Source organism: Dinoponera quadriceps, unplaced genomic scaffold (assembly GCF_001313825.1).
Source record: "Dinoponera quadriceps isolate SergipeBrazil2010 unplaced genomic scaffold, ASM131382v1 scaffold9, whole genome shotgun sequence".
NCBI classification, from domain to species: Eukaryota; Metazoa; Arthropoda; class Insecta; order Hymenoptera; family Formicidae; genus Dinoponera; species Dinoponera quadriceps.
The window spans coordinates 600,170-623,745 of record NW_014554295.1 but is presented as its reverse complement, the minus strand read 5'-3'; the positions used below and the strand labels follow the sequence as shown (position 1 = coordinate 623,745).

The 23,576-nt window shown below is 44.6% G+C and overlaps 1 protein-coding gene across 1 annotated transcript in view; it reads left to right on the top strand.

Annotated features, from left to right (window-relative positions):
- Positions 1-23,576, top strand: part of LOC106744459 — a 281,560-nt gene that overhangs the window by 234,627 nt on the left and 23,357 nt on the right. Inside the window, exons 8-16 of the mRNA XM_014619266.1 lie at positions 2,516-2,621; positions 2,720-2,872; positions 7,494-7,631; positions 12,685-12,890; positions 16,432-16,695; positions 17,883-17,947; positions 19,099-19,303; positions 19,760-19,905; positions 20,527-20,655. Of these exons, the coding sequence (XP_014474752.1) occupies positions 2,516-2,621; positions 2,720-2,872; positions 7,494-7,631; positions 12,685-12,890; positions 16,432-16,695; positions 17,883-17,947; positions 19,099-19,303; positions 19,760-19,905; positions 20,527-20,655 (1,412 nt within the window). The remainder of the gene's footprint in view (positions 1-2,515; positions 2,622-2,719; positions 2,873-7,493; positions 7,632-12,684; positions 12,891-16,431; positions 16,696-17,882; positions 17,948-19,098; positions 19,304-19,759; positions 19,906-20,526; positions 20,656-23,576) is intronic.

Genomic DNA, 23,576 nt, shown 5'->3' with positions numbered 1-23,576 from the left:
CCCCCCCCCTCTCCCCGCGATCGTTAGCCCTGTCGCCGGGAGTCCATCAATCGAAGGGAGGATGTCGGTTAATGATAGCGATCGTTCGTCATCGGGTGGATATTCACCTCCTTCTCCTCCTCCTCCCCACCACCTCTACCCTTCGCTAGCTCGTCGAATTTGAATCTGTAATAGAACTGGGAATTCTAACAAGGATTTCAACGCGAGGTGGTTCGTCGTTCTACTCTCTCGCGAGAGAGAGAGAGAGAGAGAAAGAGAAAAAGATTTTTATACGACAGCGTTTATCTTCCGAATAATTCCTTTAATAGCGAAGTAAAAACACTAGTCAACATATTTCGTATCGTAAATTGTATCCTTTCTGAATTGTAATTTTTTCTATTTGTATTTATGCGTCGAAACAAAAATTGACGGTAACAAAAATTATTTAGCTACAGTTCAAGAAATATAGACTATATTTTAATTTTTGTAAATTAATAGTGTAAAAGGTGTGAGAACAAAACAACAGGGCATATTTTCATTATAATTTGTTATTTTTATTATGTTATACTATCAGAGAAACTAAAATTTCTTTTAAATGTTATATTCTAGTGTCTCCGAATGGCCTCGAAATGTAGAATGTTGCGCGACGAAAGAATAGAAATGGCCTCTATCTTCCTACAGGAAATTAAAACACCTATTTCATTCATAAACTCTTACAGGTCTGCCATGCACACTATTTCCAAGTAAAAAATTAGCTTTGAGAGAGATTTTGAAGATATTTCCTTTCCTCCGCATCACGAGAGCCTCAAATATCAAATTCTCTTTTAATTTTTATTTACTATGCTGAAAATTACAGCTAATTTCTCATTTTAATCGTTATATTTATTGATCGCCACTAAGTTAACTAAAATCACCGATTTGGTCCGCGACGCGTTTCTTCTATTTGCCAGTGAAATAGCATCTCTCAACGCCGTTTAATTACTAACTTTTGCGATACGTTAACGAGATCTTCGTTTAATTCGAGAGACCTCGTTCACGCTTTAAAGACGTCGCGCGTAAATAGCGACGAGAGAAATTAGACGCTCGATTCCGATTTGAATACGTGATTTTCACGGAGCTAAAAATAACATGCGTCGCGTGATAAGCGTCGCTGACCCGTGGCGGCGGCGCCTCGATGCAAAACTAGACCCGCCGCGCTGATGATTTATCATTTATTTGTATGTGACCCGGTGAGAAAAGTGGGTCCGCCTGTGTGGCTGAGCAAACAGTGAATTACGAGTGGAAACTCCGGCGTGTTTAACCGCGCCGATGACGATCTCTTTCGAGGAAAGGCGTTGCGCACACACACACACCGCTCGATGTTACGATCGATGGTGGAGAGCTCGCGTTTCAATTTGCGCGCGGAAGAACCCAGTTCGCGTCGTACAATAGTAGACGTATCCGTGATAGATGATGCTTTTCACAATTTATCAAACGCGGACACATCTGATATTACACGCGCGCGCGCACACACACATACTTGATATACAATCGTATTACACGGAGCTAATTAGAAAAGTTTCGCTCGTCGTATCGGAGATGCTATTATTCTTATTAATAAATTGAGCGTTGTTATTGTTAAATTGATTAGTCATGTGCTTGTATTCGATCAATAAGAAAGTGACGCTGAATGAACACAACGAGCTCGATCTCGGAGATCGATATGCCTCTGGTCACGCAATTTACTTCTCTATGAGTACACACTTTCTTAACTACGTTTAACCGATTACATGAAGTTACATAAAATTTTTAAGTTCTAAGAAACTGTAAAAATAATCCGAAGTTTCTTCATAATTTATACATAATACAGTAAATATAGATAATTGAATATTATTAAGCGATAAAAAGGCTCCAATTGGATTCTAACCGAGGAAGACATTTATTAGTCACTAAGAACCAGCAGCAGGGATGACCCAGTGCCATTAGATTATATAATTAATACTAATATTAACGGAGAAAATTGTTAATCTGGGAACAAATATGATCGGTTTAGCGTGAAAAGGCTGAACCTCCGCGTACGATTACCGGATTATGTTCAGTACACGCGATTAAACATGTATCTTCCCACAAATAAGTTTAATATTAATTATATTAATAATCTAATGGCACCAGGACGGTCCGTGTTTTAGCTCTTACCGGTCCATAATAAATGGACGATTAAATAATCTAGAGCTAGGTGAATTTGCTGTCATTAAGATAGAGAAATATTTAATATACCGGTACAACGATAGGAGGAGGAGGAAGAATAAACGAATCATTAAAGCAGCCGTATATATTTTACGTTAAATATATTTTCATCGACCTCTCTCTTTATCACCGTTCTCTCTTTTCCAGAGCAAAAAATGCTACCGACATTATCGATTCGTTCAACGCGTGCCAGATTCGCACATTTGATCAGATGCGAAAGTAATTCGCGAGTTCTCGTTCGCCTCGATGTAATATTTACAAACGACGAGGTCAGCAATGTATATTCAGCGACACGTCGTTTGTTTCGCAGAGACGAGCGCGGCGCCGCCGCCCTCCATGTCGGATATCGACAGGCTCCAGCAGCCGGTCAAGCTGATCCTGCCCAGCACATGTCATCATGCTTACACGTCCTGCAAGTAAGTTCGCGAATTCCCGTCGCCGGTAATCGCCGGCCGATTATTCCGGATGAGATCCCGCAAAAATTACACGAGCCACGATTTCCCCTTTTGCACAGAAGCGATCCGGAATGCAAGAGCCTGCTGCAGCCGATCCTGAACCACTGCGACTCGGCGACGTGCGCGAGGAACGAGTGTATGGAAGCGTTGCAGCACTTCTACAGGACCGCCCCTCACAAGCATGCCGTGGAGATCGCGTTTTGCCTCTGCAGGTTGGTCAAAGCCGATCGGTATTCCGCGTCTCTTTAACTTCGTCGCGCCGAGTTTCGCCCCGAATTTACCGCTGCATGTTTGCGCGACCCTGCGTCTTCGTTAGCTCTACTTGCCTTTCCTTCTCTCTCTCGTACTATTATCTTTTTAACAGAACGGACTTATCGCCCGATAATTTTTTTTTTAACCAGACCAGCTCACCGCTACTAATCAATGCACAGTCTCTGTTCATATTATTAGATTACGCATCTTAATTTTTTACAATTCATTGACTTCCGACGACCTTTATAATACGGCTTATCTATCGATCGAATTATGTTAAGGAACCATTATTCTACGAAAGGTATTTTTTACGACGTCATTTCACTTGGCTGTTACAATAATGGACAGGTATGAAACTTTTTCGTTTTTTTTATCTTTTCTGTCTCATTACCATTTATGCTGTTGTAAACTAATTCGCGCACTTTCCTTGAGGAAACGATTGGCCGCGTGTTTCTCTCTTTTTTTTTTTTCACTAACAATATGTTTCTTCTCTAGCGAACATTTGTATATCGACACAATGACACCGAAACGACTAGTCTTTTCAGTCATGTTCCATTGATGTTAAATATTTAATTGGCCGTTTATTGTCGCGAGAAAGTCATATTAAAATATTAACGCAGGGCGGCCGCGCGAACGACTCGACACAATGCACGCTGCAACGTGAATTAATAATGGGTTATTGTAGCGGGACGGCGCACCTACACGCGGAACGACGGATCAACCGTCGGCGCCGTCGTAAATTAATTGGGAATTAATCGAAGGACGTGGCGCGTTATAAACTCGCGTTTTCAGGAGCGACGTGCGAAGAGGAGGAGGGTAGAAGGAGGTGGAGGAGGAGGAAAGCCGATGGAAATTACCGACGCCCGACGGAATGGCGCGGTGCCCGATTTTACGTTGCATCCGCTTTCCTTTTCCCTCGATATTCTCATTATTCGTTGATTGTTCCCCAAAATCTATCGCGCGCGAAATCGGCAAACTTTGTTGAACTTTTCAGAAAGTTTCTTTACACATTTTTTGTTTTAAGAATAACAATTGAAAAAAAATCGAAAAACGCATCTGGAAAATTTATAAATCTTCTAAAAGAACATTCGTTTCATTATTTCGGGTTCACAATGGGTGTAGGTGAGCCTTTAGTTTTTTGTTCCAAGCAACAAAATGTAATGTCTTTTTTGATGAAAGATGTTTTCCACACTGCCAAAAGTCGTAATAACGCTTAAAGTTGTAGAACAAAATGAATTTTTTAAGAATCCTTTAAAACTTGCACTATATATAAATTAAAAAATGGCCTGATTATTGGAGTAAATAGAAAACTGTTGACCATTCGGAAACTGTGATATTCGCAATCAAGTTTTTTTTTAGAGATTAATGTCCTATAGATTTTTAATTTTTATTTTTAAATTCTTCTAAACCATATTTAGGATTTCACAATAAAAACTATTATATATAACTATTATAATTATTATATACAAAGCATTAATAAGAAAAATAAATAATATCTCCGTGTTTGAAATATTGTGTGTATATTTCTCTTAACTTCGCTAAAAATTAACATTTATTACTCACATAAAGTCATGAGAAAATATTTTTTTCAATAAACAGTAAACTTGTTCAGGAGCCTCTTAATATACTGAAAATTCAGCACCCTATGATACAACTACCTTAAATCTGGGGAATCGCGTATTCTGGGGACGCTTTTTGCAGAAATTACGTTATAACTTGGTGCTTAGAAAAAAAGGCTGAAAGCTTACCACACCTGTCGTATTCTCGAAATTTCCTGGAGTGAAATTTCATTCGAAAAGCCAAGTTACTCGGACTCGAGTGACTTTTCGCTTCTACAGAATAAATTCGCCAGTCTGAGTCGTCGAGTGAACATTTCATTCAGAACTGTTCCTAAATGTATTCTACTGTCAATACATCAGGTCAACAAATCCACTTTAATCGAAACATTCATTTCATATGGAGTCAGAATCCGTTCTAAGCTTGAATGAAACATTCACTCTTCGAAAGCTTCGGGTGGCCTGTATTTCCACCATCGCTTTGAGTGAAAATACTACCGCTTTTCATTTGTTTCGAGTGAGACTCCGCTCCGGGAGATTTAGAGAGTAAATCCGGCCTTAAGAGTAAAAACGCTTCTTTTTCCTCTATTTTATGCGTTACACCGCTATATGCCATTTTTTCGATTATCTTCCCACGTTGTCACGTTGTGCATCTCGTGCAAAGACTTTTCTCTTGTTCGCGGCTCCCAGCAACGTTTTTTTCCCACCGGGATTTGAGTCTGCTGCCATTAGCGACTCCGCCACGTTCTAATTCTCTCTAACGAGAGCACGTTATGAGGGGAGCGGGAATCGCGAAAATCCGCCTCGAAATTCGGCGTATCGGGCCGATCGAATCTCCGGAAACTTCGGACGCTGCGCGAAACAATGCGACGCGGCTGGGATGCGGCATATGCTGAGCAGCGCGCGTTGTTGCAACCGGCGCATTGCATCCGGCTACGCGCGCGCGCGCGCACGGCCGACCGACCTACAAACCAACCAACCGACATACCGAAAAAGAAAATGCGATACGTTTAACTGACAGGAATGCCAGATCATGATGTCCGATGTGTATGATGCATTCAATCGGGCTGAAACGGGGAATAATAATAAGGAAGGAGGCGGTATTACGCTGAGAAAAAGATTTGTTGAAATTCAATGAATTTTATCCTGCATCCGAACAAATCTCATCATTGGCATGCTCCAAGGAAACGAATGTTTCGATTAATAAGTACGATTGCTAGACTTTTCAACGGATATGTATCTTTATCTTAAATAAAAGATTCGTTTGAAACGAAAGATAATTTTCTTATAGAGAAGTTAATTCTTTCATATTGCATATTTATTGTGACCGAATGTTTTGTTTGGTTAAAAGATATTATTTCAAGTAATAGCGTTCTTTCTGTTAAATAATCGAGTTTTCTTGAACGAGACAATAAAAGTTGTACTTATATAAATAATATTTCGTATATGTTGTTTCTATGAAACAAATTTTAGTCAAATAAATAGAAATACTAGATCTGAAGAAACCTTTTTCTCTGTGTACAGGAACGAATAAGGCCGTGAAAAACGAAGAGGGAGGGGGGNAAGAGAAATGAAATCGATAACACGTGTGCGGTTAGATGTATTTTGAATAAATCATGCGATGAATTACAAAAAGTAGTGGAACTCGTCGAGGTAGGCGATGACAGGTCGCAATCTTTCGCCCGCGTCTCGATATTTTATTACGGGAACGTGTCTTTGATATTATTTTCTCTTGTCTCTTTTTATCGTCGGCGAAGAAAAAACTTTCCCCGCGGGCGGCATTTTGCGTTTTACTGACGGAATTTTTAACGCGATTGAAAGCAGAGAGACATCGTCAGGCAGGTCAAACGTGCATCTCAATCGCTCGTATAAATAACTGAGCGAGCTCAGTCCCGTCGCGTCTTATATGTCAATGTATTTTTAAAGCGCTTGCGGCGAAATTCCGTCACGGAGTTGGCGCTGGATTATTTTCCAGGGTGTAATTAATGCGAAGGAGAATTATGAAATGACGAGTACACGTGTGTGCGACACGACGGAGTTAATTTAATGAGCGTGCATGCGATTTTATGAAGGAATATGCGCGACGGCTTTCTACGACGTGCGATTCCACGTCGAGACAGAATTAATCCCGAAAGAGTAATTTTATAAAGGGCGGATCAGTATTATTATATTAATTATAATACAGAGGAATCCTCGTGGCCGCGAAATTACGTTCTTCTTAGGAATTAAGCGACGTTACGATTTTTTCCGGCCGAAGCTAAGTCGCGGAAATTTGCTCTATCTCTACGGTGATTACAGATTCCCTTGCGAAGATAATTTATATAATCTGTCGACGGTGCACNGGGGGGGGGGGGGGTAAGAATTGAAATCAGGCCGAAAGTCGATTATAATCCGCGAGATCCTCGGAAGAGCGAGGCGAGTCTAACTTGGAGATTCCGCGATGACGACTTCGACGGAATCCTCGAGACGGCCCTAATATCTCGCGTGGGAAGGTGACTCCGTAGGAGGCTCGTCCTTTTTAACGAGGCTCCTTTAACTTTTAAGTGGCTTTCGGCCGCGAAACAATGCGGAAACTTCGCGCTTTCACCGTGGCGTCTTACTTTTATCCTGCCGGATTCTCTCGTGGCGGCTTCGTTTTTTCCCTCGAATCGTCGTCCCTTTTGTTCAAACGTCCGTCTCGAAATAAAAACCGAATGAACGAACGACGGGGGATGCAAAACCGTGACTGAATAAAGTGCGCGCCCCCGTAAAGTCTATTTCGCCGAGCGAGCCGACAATTATCGCATCGATATTATTATTTCGCCCGACTGGAGGTGTTTCGTCGCTTTTCACCGACTCGGTCCCGATCGCGTCGCGTTTTCGCACGACGAGCGGAAGCTCGATCAAAGAGAGGCTCTCTCCGAGCGAAGGGAGTCTCGCTGTGTTATTATAAAATATCGCTATGGAATGTTCGGCCGTACGTTTTTTCAGCGTTACAGCGTGACGAGACCGTGTATAACGTAAGTCTGTGTTTCTCGTGTCGCAGGAAAACGGATGGCAAAAAGGACGAGTGTATAGTGGCGCAGGAGAAAATGCATCCGGCGTGCGCGCAGCGCGTCGACGGCGCCGAAATGCCGACGTGTCACAGCCTGGCCGAGACCTGCAAAGAGAACAAGGACTGCAGGTGAGAGGAAGAGGTGCATTGCGAAAATTCGCGTTTTCGAAAATTTACACGTCTCTCCATGAATTATCCGCGCACGCGCGCAAACACAAGTGTGCCGCGGTTGGTGCGCGCGAGAGGAAGCCGGTATCCAGGGACGATACGACGTGGGAAAGGGCGGCCGATAAAACCGAACTATCGGCGGGGTATTATCGATAGATATCGAAAACGAAGCTGAGAAGATCGACGATCATTCTCTCCGAACCGTCCATTTCTTTCTCCTCTTCCTTTTTTCTTCTCTTCTCTCTCTCTCTCTTTTTTTTCCGTTGGCTCCGCTATTGAGAAGATTAAGAGCTCACGGCAAATTTTAAGGGGATTCCCTCGTACGTACGTGTCGGTTCTTCCTTGAAACAAAAGTTTCATCGGATCAACGAAATAACGCGAGAAACCCACGCGCGAGATGAAACGGTTTGCTCGGCTGCTCTCGCAAGCGGATTCCCCGGGAAAAAAAAGGAACCGACAGCCGTGTACATAGCGCGTACGCGAAGACCGGAAAAGTGAAGAACGCGTCGTTTCGTTCTCATGGTCTCGCGAGCGGCTCCTCATGGTTCTCCTGCGAGAGAGGACGAACGAATGGGTCCTCGCCCGGCTAAGGAAATATTGCATTAGCGCGCGGATAAATCTTGTTGAATCGCGATTTAACTTTAAAATTGAAAAAGTTCCAACGCGGGACCGCGGGAGAGAGAGAGAGAGAGCGAGAAAAAAACAACAAGGGACACACCGACGTGTTTGCGGTGTTTAATCGGCCTGCTTCGTCGGGTTTACACGGCGAGATAAGATCGCGTCGTCCCCTAATTGGACATTACTATTTTACGTGTCGATTCCGCCCGTCCTCCGGCGATCCTCCCGCAGACGATTTCCGCGACGGGAATTTCGCGCGGGCGGCCGCGAGAGGGAGATTTTTATCTCTCGGCGGCGAGTTATTCATTCCTTAAAGTGCGCGGCTCTCCTCACGGAGGACGACGGTATCTTCGTGATTTAGCGGCTGGTGTGCTGAATATCTCGCGCGCGCGCGCGCGTGTGAAAATTCCAGCGGCGCGTACGTCTCGCGCGATGCCGCGAATAGATTCCGCGTGAACAGTGGGGATGTTGAACGACGGGACGGAAGCGGCGATCGCACGTATTTGACGTTTGCAGTCCGGATAATAACGACCGCTTCGATTCCGCATTTTGCGGAATAGTTGGAGGAGTGTCACCGCTTTTAGCCGTTCGAGGAAGATCGTTGAAGTTACAACCGGTTTCCTCCGGGGTCACTCGTAATGGTGAAATATTTAAGTTCTCTCGATGGTTGCGAGAGTTGCATCGATGTCGATTAACGTTAGCCTTCGTTAATTGAATTTACGCTCTCTCTCTCTCTCTCTCTCTCTCTTCCTCTCCCTCTCCCTTCCTTTCTCCCTGTATCTATCCGTCTATATTACAGTGAAGACTGTAATTCTGAGAGAAAGAGAAAGAGAGGGAGGGAGTAAGGCGGGGTGAGGTAAGAGGAGGAGAGGAGACAGAGAAAGAGAAATGGCGAATCAGATCTAGCCGGAATTAGTTAACTGAAACTGTCGGTGCGATTCAATTCTGGCGAATTTCCTCGGCGAGTCAGCGATAGATTATTGATGGCTGTCTAATGTCCGATCGATCCGCTACTCGTGGCAACAGACATGACACTCGAGACAGCGTGAATCATCCCATGAATCCGTCTTACGAATTAAGGAAACTTAGAGTCGGTTTTATTCACGAACTGAGATCTTCAAGGTGGTGACTCTTCTTCGCGTTCTCGTCGTACATTGACATTTCCCGCTCTTATATTACGTAGATATACGATGGAAATAATCCCTGCGTATGTTTAGAATAAATTTACACGTGGGAACGAAGACTCTGATATTAAAGTGCTTTTGCAAAAAAATATCCTTCTTTCGCACAAGAACGGTAACGTTGATTCAGCTTCACGTTACGTTGGTGTTACTTAAATAACTTTCATCTCGCGTATCGATGTCCATAAATTGACATTTTCTGCACGTCGACAAATAACATTAAACGTTTTGCACCGTCACATATATATATATGTATATATAGAAAAAATATATATATATAGAAAAAAAATGTAAATATTTCTTTTTCATGGAAATCTGATAATTCGCAGTTCGTTGAGCACACTGCTTAAATTGTCACGACGTACTAGTATATCAATTAATTTACTGTTACTCACGCAGGTTACAAAGGCTTATATTCGATAAGGCAAAATATTCGATAAATCTATCAATCAGGAATTTTTGTCGATCGAATAGAATTTCTTAAAATATTCGATAAATCTATCAATTAGGAATTTTTGTCAATCGAATAGAATCTCTCTACGAGTTATAAAGCGCTGCTAATTGAGCACAAATCATAATATTTAATCTGTGTGAAGCTCTCTATAGCATATATATATAATATATCCAGATTGTAAGAGAGGATATCTTGCAATTTTTAAGTTTGCTTTTAGACGTGTGAAAAATTTTTGTCAGGACAATTAGCAGAATTTTCCCGCAATTATTGTATTTACACACATTTTGCATAATTTTTACGAATTGTCGCGTACGTCACGAGTCGATACACGCTATTAAATCAAAACACTCGTAGTTGTTCCACTTAAAGAGAGCGAGACGTAGAAAATCATCGATCCCGACGGAACAGCAAATTATCAGTCGTCAACGGCAAAAATATCAGACGCAACGCTGTTACATTGGATAAAGTAAAATACACTCCGAGCGCTTATAAATGCGTTAAAAAAAAAAACACAGTGCGGGTAACGGAGCGGATTAAAATGGACGAAGAAGAGGCGCGATCGCGCGGCGGATCGCGTGTGCACTTGCGGATCGATTAAATTAAAACACGCGCCCCACGCACTCGCGCGCTCACGGATGCATGCGCACAACCCGATTCGGCGTTTTAATTGATTTATCGCCGAGGGCGAACGAATCCGTTTTTAATTTTGCCATTTAGAGATATCCACGGGCGCGCGCGACAGGAAAACGAGCGATTGCTCCGATGCAATCGATGCGCGCGCTTCGCGCCTTGACGCGTCCTCGCGCTTCAAGGTGTATCTCGACACGGGTTTTATTTCACTGCCTTCCACATCGATTTCAATCCTCGCACCTTTTATTTCTCAATATAAATCTCCCCATTGCGTGCAAATCAATAAGCAAATAATAATACCTTTTTTCCTTTTCAAATTACACACGGTGAGTATAAAATTTTCTCATCTACGCGCGATTGTTTCGGAACACAACGTGCACATTTAATCTCGCAGCATTACCACTTCTTTGATGCAAGCTTTGTTAAAGAATACTGACACACACTGACTTACTTTAACGCTTCCGGGCGCTAATCTAACCGCTGATTTAACCGTCCTATCGTTACGTTGTTTTTAACTGCACGTGGAAGTGCACGCACGCTTTAGTTGTATTAAGAAGGAAAAGAAGAGAAACAAACGCGCGAGCTAACTCCTTCCCGGTAATTAGCAGTCATTTATAGTTTGAAATTAAATCTTCGATTGCGATTGACTGTTTCTGTTGTGACGATAATAAAAAAACTCTCTTTGGACACCACAAATATCGAATCAACGGTCTGTTCGTTAACGTTCATTTAAAGCCAGTTATTCGACAACTCCTGACGTGGCATTCTGTTCTCGAACTTTTATTCGATCCCCCTGCCGTGCTCGCACAATCGATACCGGATTTAATACTATGATGTTGTTAGCGGAATGAGAGAAAATAAGATTCTTTTGTCTCAAACGAGACCGACGAGTCTCTAAATAAAGAGCCATCGTTTCGGGACAGATGTTGAACGTTCCATTTGATTTCGCGGGGTAAAATTAAGCCACTTGTGCGAGACGCGCTTCTATCTCTTAATTTCCATAATCGAGAATCTTACTCGACCCATATATATACTTACATATACACATATGTATAGCATTGCACTCCACAATTTTCGATATATATATATCATTGCGCTCCACAATTTTCGGAAAACTAAACATAGATCTGTACGCAGATCGAACGAGGAGAGCTTTTGCAGCGTGCGAATAATTCGTCGGAAAAATATCCAGTCGGTATTTCACGCATCATTATGCGCGCTCCAACACTTTCGATGATCATTACGCGAATCATTGTTGTAATTAAAAATCGCATGACTCGGACGAAACGCTCCTACGGGAACAAAGCTCGCGTTACAGCGCAGGTATATACGCATTGATTATGGGCGTGTATCAATTGTCGCACCAGCGGTCCCTTTGGTCATCGGGAGAGTACACCCAGCGATTGCCCATTGTTACTGCATTAGTCCCCTCGGTCATCCAGTATGTCACCGTTGACACCGCACGGATACGCCCGACGATTGTTCGGAGGTATCACTTTAGCAATTCGCAGTGCGCGTCGGAGCTGCTTCGTCGATGCATTCTTTCCCCTCTCCCTCGACAAATCGAACTATTCGTACTCGCGTTCTGAAATCGGTCAATTAATCGATATTACTCTCGAATCATTATTACCGTCTTGAATATCTTCGAGGCAAGAAAACAATAAAAACGATCTTGAGATCTTTGAGGCTGAAAGTCATCTTCGTTTTTTGCCTCGAAGATATTCAAAGTGGCAATAATTACTGCTTCATCCTGTACATTTTTTCACACTTTTAAATAATAATTATTATGACTACAACGTATCCTTCTCTTCGACCCTTTTCTCATCGCTTGTCACTGCAATTCTAAAAAGGGAAACAGAACTTGACATCGTGTGTCCTAAATCATTTATCTTAAATTTATATGAATTTATATTAAATATCTTCAACTTGCGAGGACGCTAAAAGATCGATGAAAGATATCTTTCTTCGAGGCTCATGCGCGCGACTGAGAGAATCGGAAGAGGAAAAACTCGCGAGGGCAGAAGTTGGTCCTCGCTATTCTCGCAACGCGACCGCTTCGCCGACTATTGCGCATTGTTAACATAGCGAGAGCGGGCGATTAATATCCCGAGTGTTTGCGACTTTTCCTCAGGCAGAGGCTGGAATCCTACGAGCAGAGCTGCGCGGTCGACAGCGTGACGAAGAAGTGCGCCGGGCAGACCTCGGAATGCAGGAAAGCGATGCTGGGCATCCTCGGCACCGAGCTTCGCACCAATTGCGCCTGCAAGGGCACCGAGCTCACCCAGCTTTACGACTGTCTGGGCTGGCAGCGGCTCCTCTGGGTGAATCCCTGCGTGGGTAAGCGAAAAATCTCCTGGCTCTCGACTCACCGCTCGCCGGCGAGCCCGAAAATTCGTTCCCACCCCGCAATCGGGATTAATCCCTTGCTTCGGCACTGTAATTGGGAAACTCGTAGACCATATGCGTCTGTTTAAATCTTTCATTACTGTGAGTTTATACACCTCCGAGAGAAATTCACTATCACCGAGTCTTTGTTCTACTGGAAAATATTATTTTGTGCAAACAAATTCGTTTACCTTGCGCAATAAGTCGCTACTAAAAACTGAAATATTCTGAATCATTGAAAAATATATTCCACATGTTCGAATATACAAGTGTTTAGTTGACACTTGGACAGAATGAAAGTATATGTTGTGAATCAAGCCTCACGTGGAATTTTTTTAAGTTTCTTTATTATAAAATAATAATATGGTAATTATTTATTATATATAATATATTATGTGTAATATTATATAATATATAATAATAATTATCGCGCTTTCTCCATATCTCATGTTATATCAAGGTCTCTCCGTTGGAAGTAAGAGTTCGAAATTATAAGACTTTCGTTGTTCGCATTGTTGTATTGTGAAATTGATTTGTCTCTGGAATTTTCATACAAACACCTCGGACTATCTCGGAGTAAATAGTAGAGTCCATATTAAACAATATCCCTTTCTCTCCCTTTCTTTCTCTTTCACTAAGTAACTCCCCCTAAGTTCACGAAAACTCGACTTTTCTATGGAGAAAATTTCAACTTGAGCTAAATCTGGTAAGAAAGTTGTTTAATATCGAATATTAAAAAGACACATTTAACTTTGCGTAAGAGAAAGGGAGAAAGAGAGAGAGAGAAAGAGAGAGGAGGGGAGGGAGTGGAGGGAAAGAACTAATTAAGTAACAAAACTTTACTTTCCTAGCTAATATTTCCTTAACTTCGTTTTAAAATGAATTTAATTCAGCTGCTAATTCGCCGAGATATTTAACATTGACAGCTCGAAAAGTTACGATGAAATTCGCGCGAGTGCACCGGAAAATTTATCGCCGTTAATTTCCACCTTGTCGGATAGCCCTCGGTCTCCCTCTCTTTCTCTCTTTTTCTCTTTTTCTCGGCGTATACGTATAAACGTCGCGGCGCATAAGCAGCGCGTAATAGACAGAAGCGCACGAAGCATTGCCGCCGATGCGCCCGGCGTGATGCACTTCTGGAACGTAGTGGGAGATGCAATTTCTTCGTATCTAAATGACTTATCTACCAGCTGAATGCAGCATGCCCGCCTACATTCGTCGTGCTTTACAACTCGGCGGGGTCGAGAGGGATCGATAAGGGCCATCCTGTGTCGTTTGTTCGACCGGTGTAATTGCAATTCTGTACGTGCGGCATCGCGATGCAACCTCGTGGATCGTCATAGGTCGTTATAGATCACCACCTTTGCAGTTTCCCTGACGCCGTTTTTGTTCGAGTTATTTTTCCAATACGAGGACGGGTGACCCTTTTCATTAGAGCATTTCTCACAAGGACGCGTTTTAAAAATTGAAAAAATTATTTTATTTTCGCAATTTAACTCTTCCTTTCTCTCTCTTCCTCACATAGAGAATACTATTTTTTTTAGAATAAATACAGTGTGCACCATGCTAGTGATTCTAGTGAATGTCGAAATGTACAATTCATTTCGAAATTACTTTCGCATGTATCTTTCACGATGCGCGATATATAAAAAATAGAAATATTAGCAAACGATCATAATAACAATAATAAATAATAGAGTTGCCGCAATCCCGGCTCGAAGCGGTGTAAATTATTGGGAGATGCTAAGTTATTTGATAATAACATTAAAATGAGGCTTCGACCATTTATACGATTTAATTATAATTGCCGCAATTCTCCGCTGTTTATTGTTGACGCGTGACAAATTACACTCGTCCCGCAAACACGAGGATGGTAATTTTAATAAATTAGGGGGTCGCGCAGGAAGCTAAATGGAGAGGAGAATTATAATATAATGCGGGGAATTTGCCGGCGATTAGCCAGCCTTTTGAATCGAGTCGGTCGTTCTAGAAGTACAATGCAAAGGCGTCTCGCCGCCCGGGCAATTTATTTATTTAGCTCGACGCGAATATTACAGAAGCGCTCCGTGAACTTTCAGTTAAATTACACACGGTCGCCGCGGAGACATAATTCCTCCGTGTCGCGCGGATTTTTCAAACATGCGTGTCGTCTCATCTCCGTCGGGAACGAACCAGCGAAACGCGAGCGCGTTCTCCCGTACCCACGATGATCCCGACGTAACGAATAATCACGACAACAGCCGTTCAATCCTGCACGACCATATGTCGGACGTGTCGAGCAGAGCGCTCGAAAATACGGGAGAGGATCCATCAAAACCAACGTCTTCGCGAATTTTCATCGTCGATTTTCCCCGGCGTAATCTACTTCTTTGAAAAGGGTGAGCGGAAGGAAAGAAAGAGAGAGAGAGAGAGAGAGATTAAAATCCGGGTCACCGCCGTTGCAATTTCGTCGCTGTCTTATCCCGTGCAAATGTTGATAAGTATGATCTATATCTCGCGGAGGAAAAAAAATAAAAAGCGTTGCAGCTCGTCGCTGCAGCTCGTAAAATATTATCACGCGCATCTTACGTTCCCTATTATTGCTGTACGCGTCCCGCGAGAGGACGAGGCGCACGGTGCCCCTTGAAAGTGTAATCACCCCGGAGCCCCCCGGTAGCTGAAATATTTCGCAGCAGCTGCGCCGCCGGCGATACGGGACCGGGCGACTTTCCCGATACTTTCATACTTTCCCGTCGGATGGCTACACGTGTACATTCAACTGCAATTTTACAGGCTCTCCGTTCGGCACTTTATATTGCTTAGCGGTTGTTATTTGCGGCTACACGTCCGTTTCCCGGTCGCGCGAGAGACTGCAAGAGAGAAAGAGAGGGGGAGGGGGGGAGGTGGCTGGATGGAAAAGAAAGAGAGAGAGAGAGAGACTGAAAGAGTATTAAGTTGAAGTTACTCCGAGGCGGCGACGATGCCGATTCGAGTCGGTAGTTTTTCGTGCTTATTATTGTGTCGTGAAACGCTATAAGTTATGACAGAAAAGTGGAGAGAGGAACTTCTCGGTGTCCGAGCACATCGTAAGGTATAGAGTATCGTAAGTAACTTCGTGCAAACGTAATATCGCGAAATGATAACTGTCGCAAAATGGAAAAGAGCGCGCGTTTCAAGAATAGGGAAACGTCTCTCTAACCGGGTGTGGTGTGACTTAGAAATAATTCCTCTTGAAGATCGCATCGTGAGGTACGTGAAAAATGCTCTGTTATTTTTATTTCTTTTCTTTCCTCCATCATACTCTGCTCGGAATCGAGTATCCGAGTGACAGAGAAAGAGAGAGAAACAAGAAAGGAAGGAGAACTACGGTCGATTTTGATTCGAACACACACACACACACACACACGCGCGGGTAGAGAGCGCGTAGCATTTTCCGTTAAAGTTAACGCGAAATTCCTCGCTCATTTCCACTTCGATGATACGTTTCGATACGGGACGTCGTCGATGATTACAGTGGAGTCGCAGAAGGACTATCACGCGCGCCGGAAGCACCATCATCCGCGCACGACGACGACGACGACAACGACAACGGCCGTCGCGTCGGCGACGAGGTCACCGGCGAGCACGACGGCGACCACCGTGGTCGAACAAGTGGAAGATAATCAAATACCGGAAGTGACGAGGTGGCCGACCACCGAACCCACGGAAACTTGGGAAATCACGACCACCACTATAAGCACCACTCCGAGCACCACCACGACCACCACTATGCCGCCACGTGAGTCCGAACGTGTTTAATGATTATTAATTTCCCGCCTGATGATCGTTAGTCCGTTCTTACACCGCAACACCGGTTTATACCGGCTGTTTCAACGTCGCTCGTCCCAATTTCGCTTGTCCGTCCATTGAACGGACCTAACATCGACCTTCGGGATTATGAAAAATTCCGGCCGCCGATATGCTGCAAAGAGCTTTCTGTTAAATTTAACATATTAGGTGTACCCAGAGAAGTTTTTGCCGTTCGTATTAAAAAGAAATGAAAGAAACATATTTTTGTTTTCAAATTAATTTTATCCGTCAAAGCGTGAACCTTGGGATTATATTTTATCGTATCTTATAGTTCGGACTTCAATTCAAATCGGCAAAAACTCTTCTGGTCACCTGATATTTCACACGTCCCAAATGGTCCGCTCAAGTCCTTCTGTTAATTTATCACGAAGTGAATATTGTTGAAAAGTATCAAAAGTGACAAATATTATGTAAAAATTTAATACGTTAATCGATAATGAAGTATAAGATGCGTTATTTTCACACGTTGAACATCGATACGACACAAAGGGATTGAGATAACTTAAACGTAATACGTTAAATTAACATACGGGTATATTAAGAATTCAACACGAAAATTTTAACAAGGATCAACTTTAGTACTCGAGTACAAAATGTTTTTACATGGGTGAAGGGCGGTGAAATAAAATTTCAGAATTCTACGCGCAACAAGGATTCGTTTTTCGTGAGTTCTCGAGAACAGATTGACGAAGTGTCCAACGCGGTAAATTGAAGTCGGTGAGACACGTCCTGCCCGAGTTCACCGCGATGCCCCGTTAGCTGTTGCCTGCTGTTGGGGTTTTGCAGTGTTTCCCTAATGCCGATGAAGTTTCCCCGAAGCTCTTTGATGCGTTAATTATTACTTTACTTATATGTCTTCTCGCGTAGCTTAACCCACCTCCGAAGTCAACGCACAGAACGTCTCCCTTCCGCGACTAAGGGGTTTTCCGCGCCGCGTGGCGGAAGCCCTTCGCGGAAAGGAGAATTTTTAATCTCTTTCGTCTGCGCGGCATCGAGAGAGGCAAATTAGGTAGATCGCCTGCGGGGGTGAGATACGGGGTGGAAGAGGGGGGCTGATAAAGGGCCGTGGAAACAATCTGGCGGGAAAGGCAGCCTCTCACGTCACTCTCTTTGCAGGCTTCTGCGTGGTTCAAAAGCCGAGGCAGAGTCACCAATACATAAGAGAGGGCAAGGCCAAAAGGGTGAGTCGCTCTCGCAATCTCCCAAGTCTCCCTCTCGCGCGATCGTCGTCGCGACGCAAAGCGCCCGCCGCCGTCGCGTCGCGCCACGCCGTCGAGAGCCGGCGGAGCTCGCGAGACAGAAAGGAAGGGTTTTGCGGGCGTCGCACGAAAGGGTGGGCGCGAGGCTGCCGGCGGAAAACGGATATTTGCTGCACACTAGCGGATTTTACCATAAAGGGGGCGGATCGATCTGCGATTTCTTCTCGGATGTGTTGGCGTGTCGTGACGCTCTGTCTCTTTTTCTCCGTTAACCCCCTCCTCGTCGTCATCGACGACGACGAGGAGAGGTTTCTTCAGCTTTACAAGCAGCCCGAGGGAGAAACTTTTACCAATGAGAAAAATGATATCGTGCTGTGTTTGTGTGCCTCGCTACGATTAATTTCTCACCGGAATATCGACAATCGTGAATTTCATCGACGGGGCGGGGGATTGCGCGAAGCCTGTTGTTGCGGCACACACAGAGCGCGTAAATCTTCCAATTTGCAAATGGTTGGGATTACGCATCATTTAACTAAGCACGTACATTAGTTATATCAAATTTATTAATATTTCCATTAATATCGAATTTAACCAGAATAATTGGAATATTAAATATGTTGACCATTCTAACTAAACTTGATGTTATTCGGTTGGAATAAAAAATAATGAGGATAAAGAGAATCACGGTCGACTTTTTCACCAAAAAATTACCGTGATTACAGTGATTACAGTGATCGCTTCACCAAGCGATGCATAACCTCGTCCGATCCTACGGCGTTCGATTGGACGTTACACGCGAATCCGGAAAGCTCTGCCTATGAACAACGGATTCTAAATACACTCCTTGTACTGTAATCGAGAATTTATAACGATTTACGAATATTTAGATCCGACGGATCTTTTAATACTTAATATTTCACAGAACGTCGCGATTTTTGCACCCGACGCGAGAAAGTGTCCAAGTGTGAAGAAATTATTTCGCGAATAATAAACACACACAGGGATCATTTTCTACTTTCGTTCGAAAATAATTCATACAAACCACGGCGATCTTTTGTGGCGGGCGCTTGCTGAAATTCACAGCGACACGTGCCGAAGGTGTTCAATACGACGTGTGTGTTGCATTTGCACAGCTCTATCGTGAGGACGAGCCTGAGTGTTCAGAGCTCTGCCAATGCGAAGAGCCGTTAACGCTCATCTGTCACACCATCTGCGTCGATTTGTCGCCGTGCAAGACGGACTTCGCCTTCTACAACCACGAGGCGCCGGCCTATCAAGCGCATCGTGGTCCTTGCCTCTGCTACAGCGGCGGCTTTATATGCATGCGGCCTGCGCCCGGTGAGCGAGATTATCCTTTTCATAATTGTGTTATCGGTCCAACGACAGAGAAGAAGAGGTTGATCTCTTACCCTTGCTAGAATTCTACGAATTCTGCAAACACCTGTACGAAAAAAAAGAATTACAAGAATATGAAAAAATGACTGTTATATTATTGAAGAACTATTGTGCCTCAATGGTATACCAGTAATTTTTCCAGAATAATCGTGACATCGAATCTTTCCGTATACATTTTTCTCTGTATTTCTTGCATTTCGTATCGATTCTTTAGAATTAATCTTTCTTTTTTATCCGTAAACATTATTTAACTGTTTCATCTTTAAAAGAATGCCTAATTAAGAGGAACGAAGGGGAATTTCCCTTCGAAACTCGAGATGCGCGCGACGAATCTCGCGGTAAGCGAGCCGCGCTCTCACCGTCGTCACACGACACACCGGGACTCTCTCATTTGCGCAGATACATACAATATACCGCACGGAGTCTTCATGTTCCTGGGCTACAGCGAGAAGGACGAGATCTTACTGAAGCAGCACAACAACCTGACCGTGATGGACGCGGTGTCGTCTCTCGACAATTTCATGAAACAGGAAGTCAATAATCAGGTGAGAGGCGCTCCCACGCCGTTATCCTCATCAGCCATTAATACTGGCTGAGTAACGCCTTCGAAATGGTCGTTCCTCGAGCGACCACGTGCCGGACGTGTCAGTAGGCGCCGTCGGATCGCCGGAGAAGTCCCTCCGAATTCAGAATTCAGGACTATTTCGGAAAGCCCCGTTCCCGCACTCGTCGATCGTCGGGGAAGTGACTGAAGTCACGATTATTCCGGAATTTATTACACCCCGCTACTCGCGCGCGCGTTCGTTCGCTTGTTCACCCGTTCGTTCGTTCGTTACGGACGGGAGAGCGTCCCGGGAAATTCCCAGAATGCAATTAATGCGCAGCGTCTCGGGCGCGGCGATCGGCGCGCGCGAGCTCCCGATAATGAGAAACGTCAATGAGAGAAACGTAATGGCTCGTCAAACCGCGCCCCCGATTAAAAAGTAAATCGCGGAATTTAATAACGCCGGCCGATGCGGCGACGAGTGACGCGTCCGCCGACGTGCTCTACCTATCTATTTCTCTCTCTCTCTCTCTCCCCCCCCCCNCCCCCCCCCCCTTCCTCTTTCTCTCAGTCTCTATCTACGTATCTGACCGCGCCAACCTTCGTCTTCTTCCATTTGCAGACAGTATGCACGCTCTTCCTGTACAACGCGACTCGAGAAAACGTTATTGCAGTGGCGCGACTCGGGAGCGACAATCCACCTTTAAACAGCAGCCAGGCGCAGAGTCTGCAGCACCTGCTGCGCGTCAAGGTAAGCGAATCTCGGACGGACAAGCTTTTCGGGCAAGCGGGGGAAATTGAAGATCCCCAGATGCGGGGGCTGGACAGAAGTCCGGCGAATGTGCTTTCACCGAGGAGGGAGGGGGCGACCGCGGAATTCGCGTACACGACGCTCTCGATCGCGCTCGAATGAAGGAAATAACACGCTCTTATTGCTCGGTCTCGATCATTTCCCTCGGAGGAAGAAGATCCGCTGCGAGCGACGTTCGTGAGAGAGATTTATCCTGCGGGATCCGTCCCGACGACGACGAAGGGCGCGTCGAACGTTCCGGACGTGACGCTCTCTCTTCCTTCGATTCTTCACCCGGCGACGTTTCGTGCGCGTTACAATTGAAGCCCGCTTCACTCCCCGGATCTCGATGGTGGTTTTGATCGAGTCGCGGGATAAAAGCCGCGAAGGAGGTTCACTCGGCTGGCGGAAGTAACGACCGTCGGCTTCGAGAAAAGCTGATCGCGTGAACGACGGCGATATTCGATGGGAACGCGCGTGCGTGCGTGCGTGCGTGCGCCCGACAGGAAGCCGGAGGAGGCCGATAACCGGGGGTCCTCGCGAAAGTTTTAATTTCCCCGGGAATCTCGGCGTCGCTCCGGCGGCACTATCGGCGATTAATCTGCTCGTTCCTTGCCGAATTTCACCCTTCACGCCGCGCAATAGATCTCCGCACGGATCGCCGATCGATCCCGCGCGGGTTATGCGCCGACCTCACGCGTGTCCCGGACGCATAATGCGCTCGCTTAAAATGCACGCGCCCGGGTGATTAAAACTCGGTGATTCATGGGGTTGCGTACGTACACCACCGGTGTCGCGATCTAAGTATACACCCGGTATTTCATCGCTCGGCCGAATTTATCGCGCGTTTTAGAATAATGAGTGGTTAGAGTTCGATGTAATGAGATACGAGAATACGAGACGGGGAGGGAGGGGGAATTGCGCCCAGTCGTCAAGGTTGATTGAGATGAAAATAAATCGAAGATTGCTCCGTAATGGAAGGGAATCTCGCAGGGATGAGGAATTTTAGGTCCGTCGAATGTAAGATACTTCAGAGGTACACACAAATTTGCGTGTAGGGATTTCTCGTTTAGTTTTCCTTCGAATATTGACCAAGATTAATTGAAGATTATTCCAGATCAGGAAAGAATCTCCTAAGAGAGAGTGAGAGATCTTAAGAGGAAGTCTTTGAGAAAATGAGGTTATGATTATTCGGAAATGATGCGGAATAAGGGGTTAGTCGGAAGGGAAGTTTAATAATATACATATTTATATAGGACTCAGAATCTGTTCAGCGTGGTAGGTATGGTTCACCGTGCACCTTTATCCGGAGAATTATCCGGTGCGTTATTACAATGCTCAACAATATGTCCTTCCACAATAATTTAATAACGCTAAGACAACCACGATTTGGTTCCTAAAGGCCCGTTTTTACGATTGAATCATCGACAGAGCTAATATGAATATAATTCTTTTAGAAATCTTAAATTTATCGGACGAGAGATACGTGAAAGATTTGAAAAATTTTATACAGGTATTTCTCTTAAAATGCGACTTGAAAATGAAGAAAAATGGAAAACTTTTAAAATTATGTTTAGTAAGTCATCGTGTATATCCCTCGCGATCTTTAACCCGTATATATTTAGGACACCTCGTCCCGTGACGGATTCAATATTTTTATAACAATTTCGATAACTCCCTCTCGGCAACTACCGGCGAAATAATGGATGGCCCGATTGATAACTACGTCACGACGATAATTATATCCGTAGGCTGCATAATTATCAGAAAACTATAATGAATTCATCCGCCCTCGCGAGCAACGTATATTTCGCGAATATTCAACGCGGGGCGGGACTTTTATAATCGCGCGTTCCCGACGTCGAAAATTCGCGCGAAAAAAGGATGGATCGCCGGGACGGAACAACACGCCAATTTGAATCCAGAATACCTCCATCAAGTTGCAAATGGACCGGCGCTTGATCACAGATTGGAAATCGCCCCGGGAACCTGTATGACTGTGCGAAATGCGTGCCGCGAGCAGAAAGCGGCGTGCATTTAGTGACATACTGGGTGTCGAAGAGATGCGTCACAATCGATCGACGTGAAAATGACATTGCCGAAAAATTGCGCGCCACTCCGGGCTGAGGGAGTTGCGTGGAAAACACCGGCGAGAATTTTTCTCGCACAACCATCTCGCGCTTTACGGCGCTTCACGGTGCATGAAAACTGCCGGAGGAGCCCAAACAGCGCTGAATTTCGGCGAAATAATTTTCACCATTTCACACGGATTTCGCATTTGATAACCCGCGAAAGCGGATAAGGTGACTCTTCGCGTGATGAAACCGCGTAGATTCGACCACGAATGCGTTATCTATCATAAGAGGAGTATAATTTACACCTCACTCGCGCTGAATTCTCTCAAAGAGACGAGAGAGAAAGTCAGCTCGCGCGAGGACGCGATATGTTTATAATTCGAAACGGCGTGTTTCATTTTCAATAGTTAAACGACGCATCCCTGACCGAAAAAGAATGGAGGTGGCGCATGTATTCCCGATAACCCTCCCGGAACGAGCGCAATCGATGTCATTTTGTGGCTGATAACTTCGCTCATCGAATGTCCGTTGGATGGCTTTAAATAACGGCGCGACGTCTGACGGGATTACGGGAATTCGTTTCTGTCGTTACCAGCGGGAGAGATAGCGAATTTCGATTCGAACCGAAATGGTCGACCGGGTCGGCTGTGCGATAGATATATAGATAAATAGATTGAGCCTCGTCGGAGAGAGATCGGAGGATCGCGCTAAGCAACGGACGCGAAGAGAAAGGCGAGTTTAGGGAATTGAGTGGACTTACCGGTCTCGAGATGACCGTTATCACTGATAGAAGACTGCTCTCCCCCC